This window comes from Balaenoptera borealis (assembly GCF_965194805.1).
Source record: "Balaenoptera borealis genome assembly, chromosome: 5".
In the NCBI taxonomy this organism is placed as follows: Eukaryota; Metazoa; Chordata; class Mammalia; order Artiodactyla; family Balaenopteridae; genus Balaenoptera; species Balaenoptera borealis.
The window spans coordinates 35086408-35105893 of record NC_138862.1 but is presented as its reverse complement, the minus strand read 5'-3'; the positions used below and the strand labels follow the sequence as shown (position 1 = coordinate 35105893).

Sequence of the window (19486 nt, the reverse complement as noted above, 5' to 3'; positions counted from 1 at the left end):
AATTTCAATACATCACTTTTCTGTCTAGTGGGAGTCTCTTCAAAATGTGGAATTGATCCTCATGAACTTTTTTTTTTAAGAAAGGAATGTGGTGTAATCAATGCAATGCAATACGTTATACATGAAGTCCTGTAGTAGAAATTTGAATTTATTTATAATGATAGTTATTAAAATTGAAGACTTTTTTCTGTATATCTACTATTATACATGGTTATATTTGCTGTATTAATTAAAAATATTTTTTTGATGACTGAGGCTTTTTCCCCCTCTGGAATAGTCATGAGTCATTTTTAGGTATTAAAGAATTAAAACTATTTTAACTTCATTTGAAACATACATGATCATTTTAATATCCTATGTCAGTAAGCATCAACCCCTTTATGTTTAAAGTATATTTATTTTAGTGACCGTTATGTTCACTTATTTTTTTTTCTTTTAAGATTTTAAAAGAATAGTCATTAACTCTGTACTTCCAAAAGAGAGCTAGAAATATCTCATATGCATTAATGGGGCAGCCTTCTAGGAGTCAGATTTAGGAGTTAAGACCAGTTGGTGTCCAAATATTTTTCTTAGCAGATTCTATTTCCTTTCAAACTATTTGCTAAAACTACCTGTAGACCAAATATAGACTATACCTTAATGTTTTCTTGAGAAAAATTATCTTGATCTTTAATGCCATCTTATCACCAGTCTTAGGAAAACTCTGGGTCTTATGAAAATTCTTTTGGGAAGGCATTGTGTCTGTAATTCCTGTGCCTATTCCAGGTGCCTGAGATTTAATACATATTCAGCCAGTGTTTATAAGGAGTTGAACTGAATGCCTATCATATCTGTGAAAATGTGACATATTTTGATAAATACAATTCTTTTAAAATGGTTTCTTTTCTGTTAACCATTCATCCTTTTTCACTTTTTTTAATTCATCTTTTTTCACTTTTATAAACTCTAAGGAAGTATGTAGAAATAAGATATTATTGACAAATATTTTCTTATGGATGTATTCCACCATGTACTATATTTAACTGTAGCTCTCTTCCATTAGAAAACAATTAATACATATTTTGGCAGTCCAGAGAGGTCATATGTTTCTTTTTTTCCAGCTTTTCTGTGGGACGAGTTTGAGGATGAGGTGTGTTGTGGAAGAAGAAGCAGTTAAGTCTCAGAGAGCTCAGAGTATGTGATAGTCTTTCATAGGAAGTAAGGAAAATGATCCAAAGAAGAATTTGGGTGATGACACACACAGAAAAGCTTGTGACAAGCACAGGGAAGAGTAAATGTTTCAAAGTGGATGAGGTATTGAATATTTGAAATGAAGTAGTGGAAATAACGACGGAAAGATAGAGGTCTCTTCCTTGCACTTTCTGTGGACTTCAGCTAACAATTATGACAGCCACGCACATTGTCATTTCGTGATAAGTGTATGTGTGTGCATGTTCATTTAGGTCCTAGTTCATGAATCCAGCAAGTCAAGTATTATGTCTTATGTATCTTGAAATCCTTGGCAGCACCTTCATGCATTCACTCAGCAGGGAGTTACTGAGTTCCTGCCTTATGCCAGCGACTCTTCTACTATTCTAGATTCCTGGCATATGTCAGTGGACAGCGGCGTCAGGAACAGCAACAAACGTCCTGCTCCATGGATGTTAAATTTTAACAGTGAATGAGGAAGCCGATAATCAAATAGTGAACTATATTGTCAACGCTTAAAGTATACTTGTTGAATTATATCTTAAATTGAAGAATTTGAGGTTTTTATTGTTGGCTATTGAAAGCTATTTGCAGGCAGTGATAGGAGCAGACTATTCAGCAGCAATTAGGATAAAGAGAAACTGGAGATGGGGAACTTTGTTTGGAAACATAGTGGTTGAAGAAAACAGTAATGTAGGTTAAATAAGGTAGTGTCTGTAGAAATGGAGCAAAGGAAAAGAATTTATTGGAAAGACATTGTGGAGTTAGAATTGCTGGTACTTGTCCCATATTTTACCACAGTTGTTATAATAATGTATTTTGTTGCATCCGGGTCCTTGTACCATTATTTTTTTACTTATCTGTTTGATTGTATATTTATTTGATTACCGATAATCTAGTGGTGGCATGACAGTAGGAAGACCCTGTCAAAAGGCCAGATGTCTGAGTCCTGGCTCTACCATGGAGAAACATGTTTTTAGCGATCCCTTCACTTCAATAAGCCTTGATTTCTGTATCTTCTAAATGAAGAGAATCCACTAGATAACCTCAAAGACCCTTTCCAAGTGTAACCGACTCTAGTGAAAGCCATCTTGCTGCTTCGCTCTTAGTGTGCTAACTCTACTTTCCATTTCATCAGAAGCTAAGTTCTCACAAAATACACTATATGTCCATGCTGTATACAGAGAGAACAAGAATAACAGATATATGGCACATGTATTTTTATGTTTGATGAAAGCAGTAGTTAATAAATATAGTACTCAGAAATTAGTGTAAGAAGCTATGTTTCAACAATAACACTTTTACTAGTTTTTGTTCTCTATGTGCTACTAAGGAAAAGAGATCAAATTTGTCCTGAAATGAAAAGCATTACACAAAATCTTATTGGGAAATGAGATACACTATCACAATTTTATCTACTTTTACAGTTATGCTACCAAAATACTCCACGAGTATTCACCCCTATTTATTGTTTGTATTCATTGGCCTGGATTTTACTGTCAGAAGAATATATAGTAAAAACTTGAGCAATCTGAACTGATAATGCTGATGCTCTTTATTTCAGGATGTATCAGGAATGCCAGCTCTGTGTTTTCCAATTTCCCAGGGAGGGGGTGGCTTTGACTATCGATTAGCCATGGCAATTCCAGATAAATGGATCCAGGTAAGGTTTCATGTAAATTTCTTTTTTTCCTGTGGATACTATGTATTATGTTGGTTTATTTATTATTTCTTTGATTTATTTCTTGGTTGTGATCATTAGTTACAGATATAATTGAAGTATTAAGTTCTCTCATTAGTGTGTTGCTTCTTGTGCTTTTTAATAAGGTGCCTCTCAAACTTCTAAAAGTTCTAATTTAAAGTATTCACACTTACATTATACAGGCACAGAGAAAATATGATTGATATAATGTTAGCTGTGTAAATGGAATTTTGCATTATCAATGCAGTTATATGAAAGTTCGGTGTTCTATATTTAAAACACATTAAACTTCATCAACGCATCCATTTCTGCCTGCAAATCATCAATTAATGTAGAAGTCACTCCTTAATTCCCAGTACTTGCTTCATAGTATGTTTTTTTTTCTCAACAGATTTGGATTTATCCATTCCTTCATTTAGCATTTAAAAGCCCTTACCATGTGTTAGGCACTAGGAATGAATAATTATACATGACACCTTGCATATAATTTCTAATACAATTTTATTAAATTTAATGATAGTTCAAGTAGTTTGGATTATATTTTGTTTCATTTTATGTTTGTCTAAAAGACTAAAGTTGTTACATAGATTTGATGTAGAACATTTCTGAGTGGCCAAGTCTGTAATCATAGGCTGAATATGTATAAGGAGTCAGATACGTATCAAATAATCATTGCTTTCTGATAAGCCCTTTAGTACAGACATGAACAGGTGCCATGAGATCACAACGGTGGAAGAGCTTAACTTTGCATAGAAAAAACATAAAGCCTACTCTGAAGGAAGTAGTTATTGTAATCATCTCTTAATTGTCTTTTCTGTATCCCTAGGCAATTTGGGCAGTGCACAGCTGTGACATTAAAACTCTACCAGCACAACTTCCGCTTCTCCATCTATAATGATTTCGTAAACATTGTCAGGTCGAAAAGCAAGGGTTTTACAGAGGCGATTAGACTTAGAAATCAAAGGAACAAACAAATGTGTGTTCCAACTTTAATACCTGGGAAAGTTGCTTTGTATTTGTCACTTAAAAAAAATGCTGTGGTCTTCAAGTTTCTTACCTTAGTTGAAGGTTCTTTATCCACCCCCCATCTTTTATTATTTCTAATCTTCCACACAGACTTTTTTCCCCTCACAAGTGCCAAATCTTACTTTTTTTACTGAAAAGCCTTCATCAGTCTTTGGGCAAATTCAAGGATATTTCAAGGTGTACATTAACCTAGAATTATTTCCCAGTCAGTCATGGCTCACAGTAGGATATTTCCTTCTCTAAGCAATCATGTCAGGCTTTAAAAAAAATTTAACTTACTAAACATTTCAGTACCTTGTATGCTCAAGATACTGTACTATGCAGTACATCATATAAATAGAAAAAAGTGTATTGTCCTCTGTTTAGGATATGGCCATCTTGTCTTTGTAGATTGTAAAGCCTCTGAAGACAGATATCATCTCCTGTTTTATGTAATTATTTAACATCTTTTTTCATCACCAAAGTGGGAGCCTTAGTTAATAAGACAAGAGAGAGTTAAAATAATATTTTTAAAAAAAGTCAGTGATTTTCCTCTCCTTTTATAATTTGTGCATTTAAAAATATTCCGTAAATGATTATCATCCCTTCAAATGTCAATAAAACACACAAGAGTATTGATAGAAATGACAACTATACTCAGAATGTATGTGTCATGCATTTTATCTACACATAGGGTATGCGTTAGATTAGAATGCTAGATTTCATTCATGTTTTTGTTGTTCAAAAGCAAATTATTTACCATTTTCTACTTGTAGAGTTCAAAATCAGTAGTTTGGGATATCATATTAGTTTAGTCATTTACTGAACAAATATTTGCCTATCTAAAATATGCCAAATTTGCTGTATCTTCTTTCATTTTATTTGATCATTTTTATTATCTAATAACTGAAGTGTTCATGTAAAGGTAATATAGGTATTTAATTGAATTCACTCATTTATTAATTCCACCAAATATTTATTGAGCATCTGGTATTTTTCATTATATATAGTTTTTTTAATTACACTTTTTATATTAAGATAATTGTAGATTTTCATGCAGTTGTAAGAAATAATACAGTGAGATCTGGTGAATTCTTAAACAGTATTCCCCAATGGTAACATCTTGCAAAGCTATAGTACAATATCACAACCAGGATAGTGACATGGACATAGTCAAGATATAGAACACTTCCACTACCACAAGTTTCCCAAATGTTGCCTTTATAACCACACCCACTTCCCTCTTCCCCCAGTCGCTCCTTAACTTTTGACCACCACTAATCTGATCTCCATTTCTATAATTTTTTCATTTCAAGAATGTTATATAAATGGAATTATACAGTATGTAACCTTTTGGAATTGCCATTTTTCACTCAGTCGAATTCTCTGGGGATTTCATCCAGGTTCTTGCATGTATCAGTAGTCTATTCCTTTTCAACTTTTTTTTTTTTTTAATTTTTATTGGAGTATAGTTGATTTACAATGTTGTGTTAGTTTCAGGTATACAGCAAAGTGAATCAGTTATATATATACATATATCCACTCTTTTCTTAGATTCGTTTCCCATATAGGCCATTACAGAGTACTGAGTAGAGCACCATGTGCTACACAGTAGGTTCTTATTAGTTATCTATTTTATATATAGTAGTGTGTATATGTCAATCCCAATTTCCCAATTTATCCCTCCCTCCCTCACTTATCCCCTGGTAACTGTAAGTTTGTTTTCTATATCTGTGACTCTACTTCAGTGTATTCCTTTTCATTGTTGAATGGTATTCCATGGCATGGATGTATCACAGTTTGTTTAATTATTCGTCCATTAAAAGACATCTAGATTGTTTCTAGGTTTTGGCTATTGTAAAGAAAGCTGCTATAAACATTTGTGTACAGATTTTTGTATGACCATAAATTTTCATTATTCTAGGATAAATGCCCAAAAGTACAATTACTGGGTCTTATAGTGGTTGGATGTTAATTTGTTAAAAAACTGCCAAAGTATTTTTCTGAGTAGCTGTACCATTTTACATTCCCACCAGCAACTTTGGTGAGATCCAATTTCTGTACATCATCGAACAATAGCATTTGCTATTGTACTATTTTTTATTTTAGTCATTCTAACAGGTGTGCAGAAATACCTCACTATGGGTTTAATTTGTCTTTCCTTAATGGCTTAGGATGATGAACATCTTTTCGTGTGCTAATTTGCCTTCTGTATATCCTCTTTGGTGAAATGTCTGTTCATGTCTTTTGACCATTTTCTAATGGGATCATTTATTTCCTGTGGAGTTTTGAGAGTTCTTTATATAGTCTAGATTCAGCTCTTTTGTGGGGTATGTGGTTGACAAATATTTTATCCCAGTCTTTGCTTGTCTTTTCATCCTCTTCATGTGGACTTGCACAGAACAAAAGTTCTTTGTTTCCTTTAAATTTGATGAAGGCCAATTTATCATTTTTTTTTTCCTTTTAGGGATCTCTTTTGGTGACAAGCCTAAGAATTCTTTGACTCGCCTATGTTTTCTATTAAACATTTTATAGTTTTACTTTTATATTTAAACCCATAGTCCATTTGAGTTAGTTTTTGTGCAGTCAACGTGTAAGGGTTTTTTTCTGTTTTTCTTTTGCCTATGGATGTCTAACTCATTCAGCATGATTTGTTGAAAAGTCCATTGAACATACTTCCATTGAATTGTTTTTACACAGTAGTCGAACTTAATTGGGCATATTTGTATAGGTCTATACATTAGTTTCAAATTGTTGCTGTATCTAAGTACCACAAACTTAGTGTCTTAAAATAACACAAATTTACTGTCACATAGTCACAAATCTGAAGTGGGTCTTACTAAGCTAAAATCAAGGCATTAGTAAGGGTGCATTCCTTCTGGAGGCTCTGTTTCCTTGACTTTTCTAGCTTCTAAAAGCCTGTAAAAGCATGGACCTGTATTCCTGTATTCCTTGGTCCATGGTCCCTTCCCCCATCCTCAAAGCCAACAGGGTAGCATCTTCAAATCTCTCTCTTACTCTGACAATTCAGGCATCTTTTAAGAAAGATGCCTGCAATTACATTCGGCCCATCCAGATAATCCAGGAATCTACCCATCTCAATGTCCTTAACTTCAACATATCTCTAAAGTCCTTTTTGCCATGTAAGGTGACATATTCACAGACTCTGGGTATTAGGATGTAAACACCTGTGGGTGGCCATTAGTCTGCCTAATACAGCCTGTCCTCTGGTGCTCAGTGATTCACAGTGCAATTACGCAGGATGGCTAAGCACCTCTGAATTCCACTGAGCCAAAAAAAAACATGCAAAGGAAGATACAAGCAAGCTGGAACCCCATTTCTTGTACCAAAATCTTCATTAATTTTCTATTGTTGTGTAACAAACTACCACAAATTTAGCAACTTAAAACATTACTGTTATTATCTCACAATTTCTTCTAAGGGCACCCATTGTATTCAAAGGTCCCTCCCACACTCCAGGTTAAGGATTATACAAAGATGTGACTCTGAGGGAGCCGGAATCATAAGGGCCATTTTAGAATTCTGCTTCTATCCGCGTGCTGTTGACACTTTTGGACAAGAGAAATGAACCCACTTAGAAAGAATGCATTGAGTAAAAGAACAGGCTATTTTTATGCTATTAACTCTGAGGAGCACCAGCTTTTATAGGATAGGCAGAGGAAGGGATTTTACAGGATGTCTAGAGTGGTGGCAAAACAAAACAAAACAATCAAGAGTTTTGCAATGGTAGACTAAGAAGGAAAGCATTTCATGGAAGGGGTAGGGTCAGCATTATCATCATGTACTGCAAGCATTTGCCTAAGAAAGAGCAATTACTGACCTAGGAGACAATCATAGTCTGAGATTTTGGCAAGGTCATTTGCACTGAAGGGGTGTTAGTGGAACAGAAGCCACACTGGAGACTGAGTAGCAACTGAAGTGGAAACAAAAATGTGTGATCTGTTAAGATGATAATTATTTCATGATAATTAGGCTTTACACTTTGAAATAACAGTTGTTTTAATTTTTTTTTAAGAATGGAATGAGACATTATTCTTGCTAATTTTTTTTTTCATTCAAACCTAAAAACATAGCAAGTATATCTCTACCTTGTGGAAGTTGCGGAAAGACATACTGCACAACAACACTTCACTGTGGTCATTAATCAAGAGGTAGCAGCTATTACAGAGGAAAAAGGTTACAAAAATCCTAAAATGCAGTGATCAAATCATCTGCAGAAAAACAAACACATGCACACACACACGCAAAACCACTGTCATTTGGATAGTCTGTATAAAAGCTGTGATTTCAGTAAAAGTTTTGACAAAGATATTTTTGCTCTGTGGCTGTGCTTATATCTGCATCTCAAATAATTTGGATTGATATGATGTATACCCTCAGACTGGGATTTAAAGTAAGGATGATAATGGTGTATTGGAATTATTTTTTGTCTTTTATTTAGTTACTTAAAGAATATAAAGATGAAGATTGGGATATGGGCAATATAGTGTATACACTCACAAACAGACGCTGCCTTGAAAAGTACATTGCTTATGCAGAGAGCCATGATCAGGTAAATAAATATGTGTATAAACCATTCTGTCTCTGTCTGTATTTATTAACATACCTAATTATAAACATATCACAGCACAAATTTCTATAGTTTAATACAGTTAATGTAATGTGTTATCTGTCTATTTTATGTGACAACTATTCATACTTGAAAAACATTTTAAAATTATTTTATAGATCCATAAATTCCAGCTTCAAAATGCAGTACCACTTTTACCCTGCCAAACTGTAATTAAATGATTGTGAATGACAGTTTCAAGTGTTATCTTACATGTTTTCCTTTGTTGTCACGAGAGGAATGTTGGTGCTAATCCAGGTTAATTTTAATTTCCATTTTAGGTTTCCTTCTAAAGATTTTCTTTTATGCCTTTTCACAAGCTTTCATCATTTTTTCCCTCCGTCACTGAAATCTTTTGCTGATTGATCGCCCTGACCTCTGTCCCTCTTGATTTTAGTCCATCCTCCGTTATATAGTCCGAGGTATCTTCCAAAGGGCAAAGCTAATTTTGTCAACCCAGATCTTTTGGTTAAAGCTTCTCATTCACAGCCTGTCATATCCAGGCCCATGCCAAAGGTTATTCTCTGCTCAACCCTCCAAGAGTTCTATTCTTCAATACTGTTAAATTTCCACCCATTCCTGAGTAGGTCAACCTTGCTCCAGTCTTGTATTTTTCCCCACACACCTGCAAATGCCTACTTCCCCTGGGAAGCTCGTGTAAAGACCTAATGCCCTGGCTCAGATATATTCTCCCTGAAGCCTTCATCCAGGTGTATAGGGAAAAAATAGTTTCCCCATTCTTCACTTTCTCATCACATTTTAAGCAGAAAATTTGTTTCTGATACCTTTGTATTTCCAGCCTTAGCACTGTGCTACTCCTAGTAGTCACTCAATAAACATAAATAAATGCAGGAAAAGGCCATTTAGTTACATAAAGCCTATGAATCATCATAAACAACATAAAATGAACTCCTTATACATTAAAAAGACAGTAAAACTTTCTGAAATTATTTGCAGTATATGTATTCAGAAAATTAAAGTTAAAACAATAAGCTCCTCTGGTATTTCAGCAGAAATTGACAATTTAAGGTAGACAGTAGTTTTTCAGGTGTCTCCTTTAACTGTTAAGAAAGTATAAGTAGACCAGAGGTCAGCTGCCAAGGCCCATGGGCCAAATTCTGTCTGCTGCTTGTTTTTGTAAAGGTAATTGGAATACAGCCATGTTCATTCACTCACCTATTGTCTATGGCTGCTTTTGAGCCATAATGGTATGTTTAAGTAGTTGAGACTGAGGAAGGAGCCCACAGTGCCTACACTATGTACTGTTTGGCCTGTACAGAAAGTTTGCTCACTCATAAAGTAGACATATATTAAGTTTTACGTCTTCCTAGTTGGGGCAGTACTTTCTTTTCAACTTAAATTGGCTGTGGAGCAGATCAAATAAATACCTATGAAGAAACCAGAACCAAAACATAACAAAATAAGAAATGAATAGTATTAATTTAAGGATGGAGGAATCTCTTGTCAAATACATAACAATATGAAAATTAAAATGCATGCATAAATTATATGTTTCTATTACAAACTCCTAGCAGTTGTAGCATGTTTTGAGCTCCCAATATATGTGTATTTTATATGAATGAATAAAAGAATAAATAAATGAGTGGAATAAACAAATTGAAGATGAAACTGGTAGGTTAATTTCATAATTTTTCTCCCCAAATGTACAGAAACAGTATGGATTTACCAATTATTTCATACTTTAAAGATCCACATAATTCTGCCTTGTATTACAAATTGTCAGGAATGTACAAAGAGATGCAAATTACCTAGTTCTTTCTATAAAAGCAAATGTATACTGAATTTTAAACCTGATAAAAAATTATAAATATGAATATATATGTGAAAATTGCTTAGAGATTAAAATAGGTTTATAAGTAAAAATATTTTTCTAAAAATGAAAATAATCGTACAGTAATAGGGTGAGGAGATTATGGTTTAGTCTCTATGTTTCACTATATATAATTTTTTGTCAATAAATAACACTTGGCATTAGTTAGCTATTTTTAACCGTAAATGATTCAGATTGTTAAGAGGCCTCTTCTGCTGCTCAAGGTGTTTCTGAGTTACCTGCCCCATTTGTCAACTATTATATTTTCATATAAAACAAACTAATTTTAGATTAGATGGCAAATATAATGAGAAAGCAAATTTTACATTTTAAGAAAAAGTTGTCAATTTGCTGCTGAAGGGGAGAGGGTCCATTGTAATATATTTATATACATATTTTATATATATAAATACATCTATATACATATAAATGCATATACATATAAATTACTTTTAGGAAACTCTTCCATTCTTTCAAAACAATAAAATCATGATATGCAAGATATTTTTTAAAATCTATTAGTATTCTAATAGTTTAATGTAAGATTATGGGATTATATGAAATCATGTATGTGAAACTTTTGAAAATTGTAAAGCACTATAGAATTTAAAGAATTCATTCAATTAAAAAAATTCATTATTCAAATCCTAAAAAAAAGAAAAAATATCTGTTAGTATTCTCAACATTAAAATACATGTTTATTCTAACTTCAAAAAATGTGAAGCATCAGCTTATTATAACAAATATTCAGGTAGCTTATCATGAGCTTTTCACCAAGCTATTTTAAAAATGAAAGAAACAAAGATACATGAGATCTCTCATGTATTTCACCAGCTCACCTTCAGCATAGTGACTGTTGGAAAATACATGAAATTAATATTAATTCACACACCTCTTCTGCATTGTTTCCATTCTGTATAACTACATGTTATTCTAGTATAAATCACAGCTGCTTAGTACCTATTATTTGCATTTATCTCAGTGACTTTTATTTTTATAGGCACTCGTTGGGGATAAGTCTCTGGCATTTTGGTTGATGGATGCTGAAATGTATACCAACATGAGTGTTCTAACCCCGTTTACTCCAGTTATTGATCGTGGAATACAGCTTCATAAAATGATTCGACTCATTACTCATGCACTTGGCGGAGAAGGCTATCTCAATTTCATGGGTAAGTATGAGCTGAACATATATCCAATCTGTGTTTAAAATGTTAACTAATATTATATATGACATAAGTTATGTAGAATACTTTGGTTTGGTTGTTCAGGTTTAAAATAGAAAATTATAACTTTATTTCTTTAAATCACTGTCATGTGTAAACTGTAAAAATTAAATTACTTTAAGATGATTGTTATACTAATACATGATGCAAAAGTAATCTAATGGCTGGTATTTTATTTAATATTGTTGTCAATAAGTGGGGTGAACTTTTTTAAACAGAATTATTATTCTGAATTTAATCATTGAGTTTATTATTATAGTGTTTGTAATACATTGAACATAAGAAGGATATAATTGTCATGTCATAGCATATTGAGCTAATATTATTGGTCTTCTTTGAGGTAGTTGTATACCAGTATTCTTGTATTATAAATGTGGAAGCCAACGCCCAAGATATTGTGATGGACAAAAAAATATATTTGTTTTAAAAAATAGGAAAATATGAATATTCAAAGGTCATTGTTGTCTGAAGGATCTTGAATGATAAAATATAAAAATCAACTAATACCATCTTCAGTTCTATTTGGTCAACCATGACCATTTGAGTTTTAGGAAATTTCACCAGTTTTTAGGTTAGAGAGAGCTGGAAAGACTGGAAAATGCATATGGGAGACTGATATTTTTCTACAATAAAAGCTGTAGAGCTTCAGATTAATTCACTTCTATCTGAAAATTTTTATTAAAAAATCTCAGATTGGACTTTTAAAAGCCTCTATTGTTTGCTAACTTGAGATTAGGAAGCCAGACCCAATAAACCATACACCAGATTTCACCCGTACAACCTGTACCTTTCAGTGCATCCCTCTCCTCTCAGGATCACCAAAATTTGTTAATATTCCCAACCTGTCAGGAAGTGGCCCTTATGACCGGTGAGACTGCACTTTGTCTTTCAGGCACCAGGCTGGGCTTCCTGGGTGGACTTTGCAGGCATTGTATTCATAAGTAAAGCCGGCCTCAGTTCCTAAAAGGCAACTAGTCCTCCTTCACACAATGAACATCATTCACGAGTATGGCTTTTCCAGTAAGGCCTTAGTCGCACAGTTTATTCAATTATATCTTGATGAAAAGGTGGAGTCAATGAACTTAGGTAAACAACTATGTCACCATGTAAAGTGAGAGATTTTTTAATGTTTTATTTCATTTACAAAAGCAGGGTTTATTAAATTGTTGCAGTGTATATAGATAGATTAAAAAGAAAATGAAAGAGCTTCCTTATATATGTGGAAACTAAAACAACTTTCCTGTTAGAGAAATAAAATCAAATAAGACCTCTGATTTCATGCTGTTAGTCCTGTCATTAATTCTTGAAGCCCACTGCATCTGAGAATTCTAGTAATCCTGACTTAGTTTACTGCTTTAGTCTGGAAGTTGTGTAAGCAGTATCAGCTCAGAAGCCTATAGCAAAGAGTTGGGAGTGTCAGTAGTTTGAGGTACCTGATAGAGTCCTTTTCCTGAGACTGTCCTTTGTTGAAGACAGTTCTAGCCTGTAGCATACAACAGAGCATCAGAGTAAAACAAAACTATCTGCAGATGACAGAGAATTAATGCCCCTAGTTAATTTAATATTGATAACTTTCAGATTAAAAAAGGTCTGATGAAAGTTCATAATGAGAACTGTTTCTTGAGTCTTGGTCAATATTTTCCCTGAGGGTAAAAATGGATCATGGACAGCTAAGATCTTAACAAATCTCCAGTAACTTCATAAATTTTGTGAAATGTTTATATTAATATAATCTTAACTGTATATATTCAGCCTGAGGATGGCTAAAATGCTATTCTGTTTTGGAAACTCTTCCCATGGAACTTTCGATAGTAACACAACTAAATAAACATAATTATTTCTAGCATCTCTCTATAAGGTCTGTAAATTGACCATATTTGTGGTATCAAATATAATTTTGAAATTATTATTTGATACAGGACTCAAAGATCTTTTGAAGTTTTCTTCTTACATTTGTCCTTCAAATGGCTTATAATGTTTAACTCCAATATATAGCACTTTTTAAAAATTGCTTCTGTCTCAATGTCTTTTCTAAATCTAGCATTTCTCTACTAACTTTGAAACCAGTAATCTCCAAAGTCTCTATAATTTCTGATTATTGATGTTGTTTTATGAAATTTGATATTTCCCCGTGAGCTATCATGACTTTAAATATTTTTTTCCACTTTCTGATCATGGCACTCTCCTGCTGAATGGCTTCAATGGCTGCAGTGTCCTCCAGCTGACCTCTAAGCCTTGCATGAATGGTCTCCCATGGGTCTCCCCGTTGATGGCTCTGCTCCAGTCAAGCAAGCCTTCTCTCAGTTCACTGAATGTACCAACTTCCTTCCACTGTGAATTCTGTATATTTTTCTGTTCTCCCCTCTTGAAATCACTCTACTCAGATCCCCCCTGCCATACCTGACAAAATCCTTCATTTACAAATCTTTTTTCCTTAGGGAAGTCTTTTCTAAAGCCTCAAACTTCACTAGTTTTACCTATTATACATTTTTATATTACCCTATACCTACCTTTTGTGGCACATAACAAAATTACATTTTAAAAAACTATTAAATATATAGCTGCCTTGATACATTTAAAACTGAATGAAAATAGGGGTCATCTGTATCTTATTCACTATTATATCTTCATGAACTAGTAGCAATTAGCACAGTATCTAGCACATCACAAGACTCACATTTTTCTGAAAAAGGATATTTTATATATTTATATATATACGTATATGCATATATATAATTACCTTGTAGTTATTTTTAGCAGTAGTTCATTAGCTGCAATCACCAGTTGTAGTTTTAAGGAAAGTTACTTTTTTTTCAAGTGGCATGTAAGAAATTAATGTTTAAAAAGATCAATTTAAGAAGTTCAAGACTGAGGAGCAATCTGGTTGTTTACTCATGTTTTAGGCATTTTAAAACTTACTAGCTTTCTGGAATTTTATTTCCCTCTAGTAGAGAAAGAATGATTTAAAAGAAGTAAGAAAACAAAATACTTTTGCAGTTTTTCATTTAAATCTATTTACCTAAATTCATCAGGCATTTAGATACGTGTTCTGTTTATCAAAAATAATTAAGATCAATATGAATTCTCTCACAATGATACCAGTTTGGCTGATTTGTTTTATTTTATTTGTTTTTGTCTTATATACTCGTAATTTTGAGTTTAAAAAAATTCTTTCACTCTGGTTAAAGCCAGGGGAATATTTGCTATGATTTTTTTTTTTTTAATTTGCTAGGTTATTTTAATGATTATGAATAAATAGGTTTATATTTCCTATTCTTCCATCATATCATCATATGAAAGAATCAAATATAGAAGAGGAGAGCAGGGATAGTTAAATTATTTTTATATTTTTATACCATTGATCATAAGAGAGTTATAATAAATATTAATAAAAGTAAATTTATATTGACATAGCATGCTATATTTTCTAAAACATTTTCAGATGCCTCATCTAACTCAATCTTCATAAATTTTTTTTTTTTTATACTGTCTGGCTTGCAAAGAAACATGGGGTGAAAGAAGAATATTCAGGTACCTAGGTAGATGTTCCAAGTCCCATTTTACTAAAGCTACAACTCAGAGAGGAAAAGGGACACACCTTGTACAGCTAGAAAATGACAGCAGCTGATTGTCTTTTTCTTCTATTTACAATGTGAAAAAATTAGAAGTGAAAATTATTATTAGATCAGTGTATAGATTAGCTACCAAAATATGGTCAATAAATATCTTTTAGAGAAAAGGTAGAGCATAGTGGTTAAGAAAATGACCTCGATGGGAATCCAAGCTTAGCTGTGTGAGCTGGATAAGGGGCATCATTACTCTGTGCCTTTGTTTGCTCAGTGGTAGAGTGGAGTAGTGCCTGCCTCAGAGGATTGTTTTCAGGGTGAAATGATTTAATACGTACACAAGACTTAGAATATTGCCAGGCACATAACTCATAGTTAATGTTTATTTAAATTTAATTTAACTTTAAGTTAAATTTACTATTACTATTTTTAATATTACTAGCTATTCCATTGAATATATGGGTCCTAAACGCTGACGTTTCAATTCCATCCAAGAGTGTTTCTTTAGAATCTTATCTGATGGTATATTGTTTAACGTAAAAGTTTCTTGAAATATTTAAGTCATTTCCTCTTGAAAACATCAGTAAAGGTAGTAATTCTTTGTTAAAAATCAAATGACATTTTCCTAGGTGGTATTATGTGGTTAATTATACAGAAATTAAGCCATTTCTGTAGTAAATCTCACTAAGAGTTAAGATTACTTTTTTTGTTTTTAATTCATAGTGATATCTGCTGAATGCTGATGCTAAAACATCTTACTTAACTTTCATGTATGAAGAGGTGTGATGTTTGCCTTGATGCTCATTTCTAGGATAAGCTAATATGATATTAATCAGTTAACATTTATTATATATTATATGGTATCTGTGTATGAGTGTGTGTGAGCACTGTATAAAACTTAATATGTTTTTCTGGCCTACCTGTGCCCAGATTTATTTCACACAGAAAGAGGGAGGAAGGGAGGGAGCGAGAGAGAGAGAGAGAGAGAGGTAGATTGATATAAAGCAACTTCAGTTTAAAAAGTTAGTGAATTTGACATATATATCAATTTAAACTATACACTTAATATATTTATAACACATTCTAGAATGTGTTTTAACACAATTTATAACATTCCTTCATGCTTCAGACATTTATATGTATCTACTATGTACCAGGTATTGCTAAGTGGTGGATATTCCTGGGTGAAAAAGAGTTCTTGCCCTCAAGGTCTCAAAACCCAAAAGGGGATCCAGACAAGTATCTCTGACCTAGTACATTCACTAGATACAGTGATAGAGATAAGCAGAGAATGTCATGTAAATATGTAGGAAACTGGGTTAAGAGATTAGATTGTTGGTGGAATTTATGAGCTGCTTCAGCCAGGCAAACATAGAAAAATAGAAAGGCACAAGAAAGCCATGTGACAAACTTAGGGGAAGTCTAAGAAGGAGTAGGACTGAAGCAATGGAGTGAGATTAAAGTCAGTTGGGAATATTAAACTTCAAATAAATGAAAAAACTGGGGCCTGAAGAAATCAATTTAGAGATCATTCATTGATTGGCAAGTTTAATGAAAAAATGTGGTTTTCAATCCCTTTAAAACAGCATGAATTCTTCAGTAAGAAACGCCTGGTATTGACTGATGGTTTACTAGCTTTATGGTTTTTTTTTTTATCTATTTGTAATATAACTAAAAGGAGACAGATTAGAAAAATAAGGCATGTGATTATTGATGATCTATGTGGATATGTCTATGCTATTTTTATAATCAGTGGTTATTTAATGTTTGTTGGTTAAAAATAAATATAGAATGAAAAACATCTGCTTTACACATAGGATGACCTCAGTGAATATATGTTGCAGGCATACCTTGTTTCACTGTGCTTCGCTTTATTGTACTTCACAGATATTGTGTTTTTTACAAATTGAAGGTTTGTGGCAACCTTGCGTTGAGCAAGTCTATGGGCACAAGTTTTCCAACAGCGTTTGCTCACTTCCTGTATCTATCCCATTTTCGTAGTTCTTGTAGCATTTCAAACTTTTTCTTTATTATTATATTTGTTCTGGTGATCTGTGATCAGTGCTCTTTTTTTAATTGAAGTATAGTTGATTTACAGTATTATATTAGTTTCAGGTGTATAACATAGTGATTCAATATTTTTACAGATTATACTCCATTTAAACTTATTACAAAATAATGGCTATATTTCCCTGAGCTGTACAATATATCCTTGTAGCTTATTTATTTTATACGTAGTAGTTTGTATCTCTTAATCTCCTACCCTTATTTTGCCCCCCCCCCACTTCCATTTCCCCACTGGTAACCGCTAATTTATGAGTCTGTTTCTGTTTTTTTATATTCATTTGTTGGTTTCATTTTTTAGATTCCATATATAAGTGATAACAGACTATTTGTCTTTCTCTGTCTGACATTTCACTAAGCATAATACCTTCTAGGTCCATTCACATTGTTGCAAATGGCAGAATTTCATTCTTTTTTATGTCTGACTAATATTCCATTGTGTGTGTGTATATATATTTTTTGTATCACATTTTCTTTATCCATTCATCTGTTGATGGACACTAAGGTTGCTTCCATATCTTGGCTGTTATAAACAATGCTGCTATGAACATTGGGGTGCATGTTATCTTTTTGAATTAGTGTTTTCATTTTCTTCAGATATATTCTCAGAATTGGAATTGCTGGATTGTATGGTAGTTCTATTTTTAGTTTTCTGAGGAACCTCCATACTGTTTTCCATAGTGGCTTCACCAATTTACATCCCCACCAGCAGTGTACTAGGGTTCCCTTTTCTCCACATCCTCTCCAACATTGGTTATTTGTAGACTTTTTGATGATAGCCATTCTGACAGGTGTTTGATGATATCTCATTGTGGTTTTGATTTGCTTTAATGTTACTACTACAGCTTGCCAAAGGTTCAGATGATGGTTAGCACTTTTTAGCAATACACTACTTTTTAAATTAAGATATGTACATTATTTTTAGAAATAATGCTATTACTATAGACTATAGTATAGTGTAAATGTAACTTTTATATGCACTGAGAAACCAAACAATTTGTGTGACTCACTATATTGCAATATTCACATTATTGAGGTAGTCTGGAACTGAACCCACAGTGTTTCCTCGCTATGCCTATACCTGTATGTAGATAAACTGCTAAAGCAATTCAAAGAAGAAGAAACTGTGGTTAATGATATATTTTGCCCCATTTTCTGGTGGTTCTCTGGTTATCTTGAAGTGCTACCTTTTCCTAACCCAGCTTACTGAGGCAGAGGGAGTAGTCGCATGGCCTTGTCATGTGACTTGTCAGGAACTGCTATAGAGAGGTGTGGCCAGGCAGGCAAATGGGCTACTATGTCCAGTAATTGTGTACTGGGAAAAAAACACCAGTACTGATGCTGCAGTATTAATTCCAGATACAGTTGACCCTTGAAAAATGCAATTTTGAACCGCAAGTGTCCACTCATACATGAATATTTTTCAATATTTAGTACTACAGTACTACAAACTAAGTGGTTGGTTGGATCTACAGATGTGGAGGCACTAAGCATATGGAGGGCCAACTGTAAGTTACTAGTGGATAAACCTTGTCATTTTTCAAGAGTCAACTGAAATACCAAAATAATGCATTGATGGTATTCTTTATTAAAGACTGCTTAGAATTCTAGAAAAAGAGAAGAACCTAAGTATTTAATTCATTTAAAATATAAACATGTACATATTTTAAAATATCAAGTAAAGTATAAATTAAAATCTAAGTATTAAGCACATATCTTGCTGATTTAAAATATTAGCAGACATATGTAATCTTAAGAATCAGCTATCCAAACAAAATGGTGAAAATTTAATCTCAAATTTAAAAACTAAATAATATTATTTAATCATTTTTAAAGATTTGAATTACAAAAATAACGTGAATTTAAGTGTTGTCATCATCGAGTTAGTTCCAAGTCAGTTTCTGTGAAAAATTTTCTGGCTCTTCAGAAAGCTCTTTGTAATCCTATCCTAGACTGGGCAATGGTAGGAGAAGGTTACATTGGACAGCTAACTCCAAATATTTTCATTTTCATGTAACCAAGTGTCTTATAACTTGAAGACAATCTTTTTAAGCAACTTGACTTCATTTTCTTGAGTTTCATCACATATAGACAGAGATTCAGATGCAGAGTGATCTGAATCACTTTCAGTACTGTCATGTTCATGTTCCACTTGTTCAGAAAGCCTTTGAACTAAAGTAAGAATCATTCTTGCAACAGAAGCTTTGCTTTCCCGGTTACCACTTTCTTTTTCCTCCTGGGGACTCTATGTTATAGAATACCATTTTCTTTTTT

At 33.1% G+C, this 19486-nt stretch overlaps 1 protein-coding gene across 3 annotated transcripts in view; it reads left to right on the top strand.

Moving 5' to 3' along the window:
- GBE1 (1,4-alpha-glucan branching enzyme 1) overlaps nt 1-19486 on the top strand; it is a 284943-nt gene that overhangs the window by 190826 nt on the left and 74631 nt on the right. For all 3 annotated transcript variants that reach the window (XM_082392426.1, XM_082392427.1, XM_082392428.1), the window contains 3 exons: nt 2753-2851; nt 8358-8468; nt 11357-11528. In XM_082392426.1, the coding sequence (XP_082248552.1) occupies nt 2753-2851; nt 8358-8468; nt 11357-11528 (382 nt within the window). The remainder of the gene's footprint in view (nt 1-2752; nt 2852-8357; nt 8469-11356; nt 11529-19486) is intronic.